This window comes from Alexandromys fortis, unplaced genomic scaffold (genome assembly GCF_014885135.2).
Source record: "Alexandromys fortis isolate MF-2015 unplaced genomic scaffold, M_Fortis_MF-2015_v1.1 scaffold_184, whole genome shotgun sequence".
Taxonomy (NCBI): domain Eukaryota; kingdom Metazoa; phylum Chordata; class Mammalia; order Rodentia; family Cricetidae; genus Alexandromys; species Alexandromys fortis.
In genome coordinates this window covers 3,026,571-3,036,550 of record NW_026068125.1, presented here as the reverse complement: position 1 = coordinate 3,036,550, position 9,980 = coordinate 3,026,571, and the positions used below count along the sequence as shown (strand labels likewise).

Here is a 9,980-nt window from a genome sequence, read left to right as displayed (position 1 = left end):
AGGTGTAAGATGGTATCTTAAAGTTGTCTTGATTTGCATTTCCCTGATCGCTAAGGAAGTTGAGCATGACCTTAAGTGTCTTTTGGCCATTTGAACTTCTTCTGTTGAGAACTCTCTGTTCAGCTCAGTGCCCCATTTTATAATTGGGTTGATTAGCCTTTTATGGTCTAGTTTCTTGAGTACTTTATATATTTTGGAGATCAGACCTTTGTCAGTTGCGGGGTTGGTGATGATTCTAGCTTCTTAATATAAATTAGAAAACTAGAGTAGAAGAATCATTTTAAAATATATACTTTAATATTTCTGGTTTGAGCTGGGCCTCTATTCGTTGACAGATTGCTTTGTAGTCTTTACCAAGCCTTGGGTTCAATCCCCAACATAATATAAACTGGGGGTGGTAGAACACATTGTAATCTCAGCATTCAGGAGATAGAGGCAGATGATCAAAGTTCAGTACTGTCTTCAGTTCAGGATCATCTCTGGCTACATAGCACATTTGAGGCCAGTTTGATACACGAGACCCTGTCTCAAGCCAGCAAACAAAATGCAAAGAAAAACTAACAATAATATATATGAATGGGTATTCTTGAAACAGTACAAGGAAATCAAACTATTACTGTTCATATTTACATTATTATTATCTTCTCCTTATTTTTACTAGGTAAATAATAATGAAATGGTTTCTTTACAACGAGAGCCTAATAATCCCTATGATAAGAATGCGATTAAGGTAAACAATGTGAATGGAGATCAGGTTGGTCATTTAAAGCGGAATCTTGCAGCTGCCTTGGCCTTTCTCATGGACAACAAATTGGTACAAGTGGAAGGGTATGTGCTTTTAGAGTTTGTTTTAGTAATTGTGATTTTTAGTTCTTTTTGAATATATACACATTTCCTGGGCATCTGGAAGTGTCGTGGCACCATACTTTGGTGTACTTTCAGACTTGTTCAATTTTCTTCTTTGACTTTCCTATCTAGCTATCAAACAGTTGTACACTTATTTTCTTATTATTACAATGGAGTAAAACAAACTTGAAAATCAAACTTGCAGTTGTACTTAGCTTCCCGCCTCATACTCCTCCAGATTCTGCATGATAGGTATGCCTTACCAGAGGAACTTCTGATGGTGGGGTGTTTTTTCTGTTGTTTGGAAACATAATAGATATATTTTATTTTATTATGTTTTGCTGCTAGAACCCGGCCTTGTACTCTCAACCCTGCCTTAGCCTCCTGTGTACTAGAATTAGAAGTGGGCACCATCGTGCTTAGCTCACTTGCACATTTTAGAGCTTTCTTCATTTCTTACTGGAAATAAAATCAAGATATTTTATATAATAATTTTCTCTCTGAATGCAGAACTTACTAAGAATTGTCTTTTGATAAATGATAGATCTGGCACATGTTGTCCATTGATTGGGACTTAGGAAGTGGCTGCCCTTTAGCGAGGGCATATGCTCTGCCAGATTTTTCGCCATTTTGTTTCTCATTGTGAGAATTTCAGTTTTCATTCTGGTTACTTGTTCTCTGTTAGTGTTTGTGATCTTATTGTAAATATTTGGGATAGTTATATCCTAATCCTAATGCTTTGAATATTCATCCCACCTGATTTGGAAGATAAAATAAATGGTTAACATCGCCTTTGCTTTTTCCTTTATAAAATTTTAGTGAATATTAGATGCTAAAACTATCCTGTCAGATATATGCATTATTTTGCAATCTTGCATGTAAGTTGGCTTTTGTGAACTACTTTATCCTATCATCTCAAGTTTTTTTGACGTCCTGTTATAATCTTTTTTTCCTGATTGTTGATTTTATTTCTTTTTCTGTTTTTCAGATTTGCTTAAATAATCCCTTTTTGTTTTAAATTTTTGTGTTTGAGTGATATATTGAATGTATTCAGAATTAGTATAAAAATAACTTTCAGTTTTTCATTTTTTTCCCCTTTACTATAATAGAGTAGTTCCTTTTGGTGCAAATAATGCTTTTACCATGCCTCTTCATATGACTTTTTGGGGAAAAGAAGAAAATAGAAAAGTGGTTTTAGATCAGTTGAAGAAACATGGATTTAAACTGGGTTCCACATTGAAAGGTAAGTTTGATACTGTGAGGTTCAGGGATTGTAATTTGTCTCTTTTAGTTTGGTTGGCTAACGTAATGTCTGCAAAATACTTTAAATTATAACTCCTTTTTAAAAATCTTTTGAAGAATTGCTGACGTTTCCTTTTATATTTCTATTGAAATGATAGATTCTGAGGAATATTTCAATGTCTTTGTTTTGTCACTGTCTAGCCATCATAGATTACTTATACAACATGAGATAGTTAATCTTATGGGTTCACTTCATGTTTGTAACTATAGATTCATCCACACACCAAAAAAATGCACACAAGGAGGGTCAATGTCCCCTATTTAATTTTCCCCAATATTAACCTAATTCTTTATTTTAAACATTTATTTTTAATAACTTTTTTAACAAAAAGAATTGTTTAGTAGAGAGTGAAAAAGAATTTGCTGTTCTCCTAGAATTTATTCAAATGATATGCAATTATTTTTAAAACGTATTTTTTTTCTTTTGCGAATGATTTAGTATTTAGCTTTATTTTTTTAGCTTTAGGGATATATTTCAGTAGTAGATCATTTATATACTTTTTTATATTCTTTGCAGTTCTGGGACTATCCATACTAGGCAATTATTCTGACACTGAGCTACAATCCCAGGACTATGGGATTTTTAAATACTGTTTGGTATTTACATTTATTCTGGTGCTTAATTTCTTTTTATTTGCTCATTTTATTTTTTTCTTTTTGGAAACTGTAGATTTAGGATTGAGTTCGGAGAATAGTTTGGTCTCTGGAAGATCTGGACCAAGATATAATATGCCAGTTCATGTTGCAGTACAGATGACAGCTGAACAGGTAAGCTTTCTGTTGTTTGTTCATTTTTATCTTGAGTCAAGGTCTCATGTAGACTTACCTCAAAATCATTTTTGTCTTAGTTAGGGTTTCTATTGCTGTGAAGAGATACTATGACCACAGAAACTTTAGAAAGGAAAACATTTAATTGGGAGGCTTACAGTTTAGGAGTTCAGTCCATGGTGAAACATGGTGGCATGCAGGAAGACAGGCAGCTGGAAGTGGTCTCTCACTGGGCATGGCTTGACCATGTATGAGAACGTAAAGCCCGCCTCCACTATGATACGTACTCCAATACGGCCACACCTCCTATTAGTGCCACTCTCTTTGGGGGCCAATTTCTTTCAAACCACCGTAGCTGTGTGACTGAGAATGGCCTTGAACTCCTGGTCTTCCTGCCTCTCACTCAACTATTGGGATTAGGAGTTTGTCATCATGCCTGCCTCAGGTATGTTTTTATCTTGTACTCTATGTAAATTTTTAGTGATAAAGGTTGCTGCTTAAAAGAACGAGATAAATATGTATGAGCTGGTATTAGTGATCTTTAGTTATGTTGTTAAAATTATAATGAAAACTACTGTATAGCATAGAGAATGTAGATACTTACTTGCAAACATAATCTTAAAAAGCAGTAACAAGAATTATACTCATCCCTTTTAATTCACAGAAACTGGAACCATCCAATCACACACACACACACACACACACACACACACAGCACTTTTTGTGTAGAATCACTGCATATCTCATATTTTAAACAATTTCTAAATTATATTATCTGCTATAAATATAAAAGATATGTAGTAGTTAGACTGTTGTTTAGGGAATAATGACAAGGGAAGTCTATGTAAAGAGGCTTAGTACAGACATAAACATTGTATGACACAATATTTTTGATTAATTACGTCTATGAAAAGAAGGATAGGTTCACATTTATGCAGTTATACATATAGAAAATTATAGATACATTGTATAGGTAATATTTTTGTATTTAAATTTTCAGAATGTCCAAGTGGTAATAAAAAAACACTAGACTGTGATACTATTCTCGCTCTTAAGTAAGATTGCAAATTCAGTATTAAGAAACTTAAAATCTTTGATATTACTGTAATTATTTTGCCTAATTTGTAATCCAGGATGTTGTTAAACCACGTTACTCTGAAAAAATGTATATGATGTTCGTTAATGTTAATATAAATAATTTGGACGATAACATTAAAACATTTATGACTGTCCACCAGTGGTTTTAGACTAAAGCATTCAAACATTTTATATCTGTTTATCAACTAGGGGTATTCTTTTTATTTCCCAAATACAATTTTCCTGAATGTTGAAAGGACATGAGCTTGTGCATGGTGGGCAAATCGTAAGCCACTTCTATTAAGGTGGCATGGTGTTTTCTAGATGACTGCTATGTATTCATATGTTAATTTGTAAAGACATACAGTGTAAATTGCTTTAAAACTGAACTAGATCAATTTAAATGATCAGCTAAATTAGCCTAATATTGGATTTACCCTAACAGGACATTCTGATAAGTTTGCCAAAATAGTTTAAATGCTAACAGAATCATCGAGTTCTAATGGGAGAGAGAAAATTGGCAATTTAACTTCTTTCATGTTCTAGATTCATGAAAATAAGACACAGGCCATAGTTCTCTGCTTAAACATGCAGGGTCATTTGTGCACATGTCATAGGACTTAAACTTCACTGCTGTCCTTTCAGTATCTTTAGGGTTAGGCCTTGTAGAGGGTTGGGCCAATGTTCTCTCAGCAGGCTATATCTGTGGTCCTTTGTAGCTCTTTTGTATATTTATCTGAAATGAGATATAGAAAAATCACCTTGTAATGCTTTTCAGTGAGTGATTTACTATCTTAGATACTTATTTTATGTATGCTTCATCATTTGACTTATTCGGTGTAAATGATTTGAAACTTATAGATTACATGTACTTTTCACTTTGTTTTTAATCAGCATTTATTATTTTTAAATTGTAGCTCAAAACGGAATTTGACAAATTATTTGAGGATTTAAAAGAAGATGCCAAAACTAATGAGATGGAGCCAGCTGAGGTACAAAACCTATATATTTTTTAAAAAGTGCTTTATATTGTATATAAAGTTTTATAATGACTTTGCTTTTCAAGTGTGCAATATACTTTGATCTTAACCATATTCATAACCCATTACCTTCTCCTTTCTCTCCTGAGTATTTCCATGGAGTGTTTGTTCTGTTTTTCATGTCAGAAAGAATATGTTTATATTATGTATATATGGATATTTGCGTACACACACCCTAGGTTCCCAGTATGAGAGAAAATATGTGATGTGGGTCTGACTTTCTTTCTAGGCTTGGCCTTTACCACAAAATAATAATCCGGTTCCATCTGTTTTTCTGTAACACACATGAGTTTGTGTTTTAAGGCTGAATAAAACTGCACAATGCAAATATGCTTCATTTTTTCATCTCTTCATTTATTGACAAATGCCAGATTAAACTTGGAAGAGCTCACTCACAGTGGATTATATGTATATGTAGCTTTCCTCGATACCTTCATATTGATTTTGATAGTGGCTGCACTAGCTTACATTTCCACTAGCATTATAGAAAAGTTCCCTTTTTCCTAAGTCCTTGTGAACATTTTTCTGCTTGTTTAAAATTATACCTGTTCTCATAACTGTGAGATGGATTTTTAGTGCTAAGGACGTTGGGCACTCTTTCGCATGTATATTGGCTATCTGTATTTTGCTTTTTTGGAAATGCCTGTTTCCTTCATTTCCTCATTTGTGGATAGTTTCAATTTCAGAAAAGGATTCTAGAAACTCAAGAAATTATTTCTGGAACTGACTCATTGAAAGCAGTTAACAGACTGCCAAGATAGTTTAGAATTGGGGCAGTCTCTGCTAGCTGCATGTCTGTTTTAGGGTTGATATTTAGAAACTGGGGCAGTCTCTGCTAGCTGCATGTCTGTTTTAGGGTTGATATAGAGAAACTGGGGCTGTCTCTGCTAGCTGCATGTCTGTTTCAGGGTTGATATTTAGAAACTGGGGCAGTCTCTGCTAGCTGCATGTCTGTTTTAGGGTTGATATATAGAAAATATAAAGAACTTAAAAATATAAACCAATATTTCAAATGTATTGAATTATTAGCTGTCTTAGTAATTTATACATTTAATACTATAAGAAAATAACTCAGGTTCTACATATGAAAAGGGTAAAGACTGACTATGTTTTTCTTTATGACATTGCATTTGTAGGCTATTGGAACCCCATTGCTTCCACACCAAAAACAAGCTCTGGCTTGGATGATTTCACGAGAGAACAGTAAAGAACTTCCACCATTCTGGGAACAACGAAATGACTTATATTATAACACAATAACAAATTTTTCTGTAAAGCAACGACCAGAAAATGTTCATGGAGGAATTTTAGCTGATGATATGGGTTTGGTAATTTTGTTTTTTTAACTTCAGTTAGGAAAATCTTACTTTGCAATTACAATTTTCTAAAATTGTAAAGTGGAAAGATGGGTGCCAGTTTAGGACTGGAGTTTGCTTTCAATGTAGATGTAAGATACATATTTCTAAGTATTTGTTTTTAAGTATAGGCTTCTAGGAAACCAAAAGATGGATCAAAGAACAAAAAATAGTTAAAAATGGGTAATAAGATACAGTAACATTAATGAGTGTATAAGCATATATTCCCAATTTTCTTTACTTATCAGAATTCAGGACAACCTACCTTTCATGTGGCTTTTAAAAAGTAAATGATGGTGAGTTTAGTCTCCATCATTGCAAAAAATAGTAGAACATAAAGAAAGGCCCAGTTATTTCAGCTGAGGAGCCTGCACCTCATTTTGTGCTTTCAGAAAGAAAACCTTTGGTTTCGGTAGTAATGTCGACAACAAGAGAGAAGCAATAGTCTCACAACCTTCTTACAACCTATTTAACTATACTGGCCTATTTATTTCTTATTCTGCTTCTGCTGCAGACCTGCATCCTCAGCTACCAGAGAATGCAATCACCTTCAAGGACTATGCGGGTAACCCAAGAGACTTTGAGGGCCTACCACCAAGCTAAGCTAGAACAAGTTAACTGTCCCTACAGTTTCCTTTCCTACTAGAATATGGATACTGGCCTCATATTATGACTTTATGTATGACCCCAGCTTCAGTGTCACTAGGTCTGCTGAGAAATTTAGAAATAGTAATGCAGGTTCTGAGAAGTTTGACCTGAGTCATGGACAGTTAGACAGGAGCCATGAGATGTCAGATGGTAGTACAAGAAACAAGACAGGTATCATGACAAGTTAGACTGGAGCCATGGCAACAGTAGTAAAGTAGAAAAGGGAGTGGGACGGGGATGGGACAAGACCAATAGGCCTGATAAGGTAGACATGGAAGAGGACAGAAAATGGTGTTGCCAGTGCACAGAGCAGTCTTACATGTATCACAAAAAAGTGGTAAGCGGAAGATAGAGTTAGACCCCATGGATCAGCATCTGCTTAGGTGCTCCCAAATAGAGTGAGGCCATGATGGACAGTGACACCGACATGACCAGGTCACTCTCCTAGCAGTATCCATCCCCGTTCATAGGACTGTATTCCTGTTAACACTGAGGTTCCTCACTCAGAATCTAACAGGAGGACCGAACCTTGACTCCTCTGACCCCTGGAAGTTTTCTTACCTCCTCTTTCCTTTCTTCCCTTTCTCTATCCTGCAGATAAATCTGGGCTTCATCTCTGTTAGGCATGCATCCTACATACGCTCCTACATATTTAACTCTCCATTCCTTGGTGTCTTTAGTAACAGTTTTTTTTTTTTTGTTTTTTGTTTTTTGTGGGAGGAAGGAAGATAATGTTATTTGAAATCATATTCTAGTTCAAACACTGGGTATGCAGTGGAGCATAGTACATATTTGTGACTGGTTACCATAGCCATTCCTGTGGCTTTGGTCATAGAGCTCTCACTTTGAGCTCTATAACTTTACAGTATCAGGCATTAAATTAAATAGTTTTGAAATATTTAAAAGGAACAATAGGTAAAATCTTAGAAGCAGCATATTTTAAAGATAATTCACATATTAGTATTCATAATAATAATAGCAGCTTTAATGAGAATGCTGTCACTGTTTAGTTGTTTTGATGTGTAGGTGCACAAAGTGGCAACTGACTGTCAAATTGTGGCATTATTTGGTATGTTGGGATTGTGTTGCCTTTTTTCTTTACAGATAGTGCAAAAGTAATGTATTATTAGTTGCTTTTCTTATCTCTGTGATACCATTTCTAACTTTAGAGAGGAATTTTATTTTTTGACTTTCAGTTCTAGAAGATACAGTCTGTCATGGGGAAGGTAAAGGGGCAGGAATTTAAGTGGTGGCCCTCTTGTGCTCGTAGTCAAGAGGCAGACAAGCATGCAGATGATAACCCCAGTCTATGGAATGGTGCCACACACAGTTAGAGTGGCTGGCCCTTCCTACCTCATTTACCTAGTCTAGAAATTTTAGTATGGACATATCTCAGAGGTTTGTCTTCCAGGAGATTGTAGTTCCTGTCAAGTTTACAATTAGTATTAATCTCATAAGTATTTTAAAAGCTCTTAAGATGATATCCTTTTAAGATGAAATACTAAAATCCAAGTATTTATTCATTAAAGGTACTAACCACTAGGCAATGATACTAACTTTATTATCATTACAGTTCGTCTGTTCATGTTGTATATTGAATGTTTTACCTGTAAATGATTTTTTGAAGAGGCTTGCCCTTTGGAACATGCTAATGGTACATCTGCCACATATGGTGCATTTCGTCATGAGTGTTGCCCCAATCTTATGAGCAAAGAATTACATTCTTGGCAGTTGCTTTAGTCATACTATACATACAAGTTTTATAACATTTTAATGTATTATTGAAAATTGAATTAACCCTTACAACAAATACTGTTTGTTTTCCTTAAAGACAATGCCTTACACCTTACATTGATTACTTTGAACACAATTCAGCCTAGAAACTCAGTCATTAACAATGACAGTTGCTCATTCTTTCAAGTAAAAATAGTGTATGAATATATGCAAATATGCATGTAACAACAATTAATGAAAAAAGAGGCCATGAATTTGAAAGGAAGATTTGAGAGGAGAAGATGATCTGATTATAATCTCAAAAAGGGGTATGTAGCAGTGCCTGAGGACTGACAGTAAGATTCTTCTCTGGCCTCCATACGTACGTATGCATACTCACATGTGCACCTACACACACATAAATAATTTTGATCTTGCATTCTCCTGAAAGGGTATGAGGCTACCAGACTTTGGGGACTACTTTAAAATTACTACTTTTATTTCTGTGTTACTAACTATGAATACTACTGTTGAAAGTGATTGTCTTCATATGCATATTAGAATTTCTCATTATCTTTACTCTGAGGTTCAGTGAAAGCTGTTGATATTAGTTTCATGATAAAATGATAGTTCAATGTAGAGTGTTAATCATTCAATAAAATGACATTTCTCTGCTGCTTATCGTCAAACATCTAGTAACTTATGTTAGAAGAAAAATGCTCTTAACTAAGTGAAATACTTATTTTTCATTAACAGTTATATTGTTTAATAATCATACATGCTGTGACTTTGATACTATTTTATTACTTTAAAATATGTTTTGAAATGTTTTCTGGATGGATTTTAGAATCTGACCATTTGTCTTTTAAAAATATTTTAAAGGGCAAAACTCTTACTGCTATTGCAGTGATTCTGACCAACTTTGCTGATGGCCAGCCTCTTCTCAGTAACAGAAAAGAGAAGAATCATCCCAGAAAGGTAAAGAAAGTGTGTGCTAGGCTCCCACCAAGCCGGAACATGAAGTAGGATCAAAACCCCTTGCCATTGACCTTGGCTTCTCATCAGTCCTCATTGTTCGCCATGATCAGAGAGTCCAGTTTTATCCCATGCTTTTTCAGTCACAGACCAGCTGGGCTTGGTGAGCTCCCAATAGATCAGCCCCACTGTCTCAGTGGGTGGGTGCACCCCCCGTGGTCCTGACATCCTTGCTCGTGTTCTCCCTCCATCTGCT

At 35.0% G+C, this 9,980-nt stretch overlaps 1 protein-coding gene across 2 annotated transcripts in view; it reads left to right on the top strand.

Annotated features, from left to right (window-relative positions):
• Window positions 1-9,980, top strand: part of Hltf (helicase like transcription factor) — a 63,389-nt gene that overhangs the window by 7,191 nt on the left and 46,218 nt on the right. For both annotated transcript variants that reach the window (XM_050125726.1, XM_050125727.1), the window contains exons 3-8: window positions 662-828; window positions 1,956-2,089; window positions 2,819-2,916; window positions 4,911-4,985; window positions 6,170-6,361; window positions 9,632-9,727. In XM_050125726.1, coding sequence (XP_049981683.1) covers window positions 662-828; window positions 1,956-2,089; window positions 2,819-2,916; window positions 4,911-4,985; window positions 6,170-6,361; window positions 9,632-9,727 — 762 coding nt within the window. The remainder of the gene's footprint in view (window positions 1-661; window positions 829-1,955; window positions 2,090-2,818; window positions 2,917-4,910; window positions 4,986-6,169; window positions 6,362-9,631; window positions 9,728-9,980) is intronic.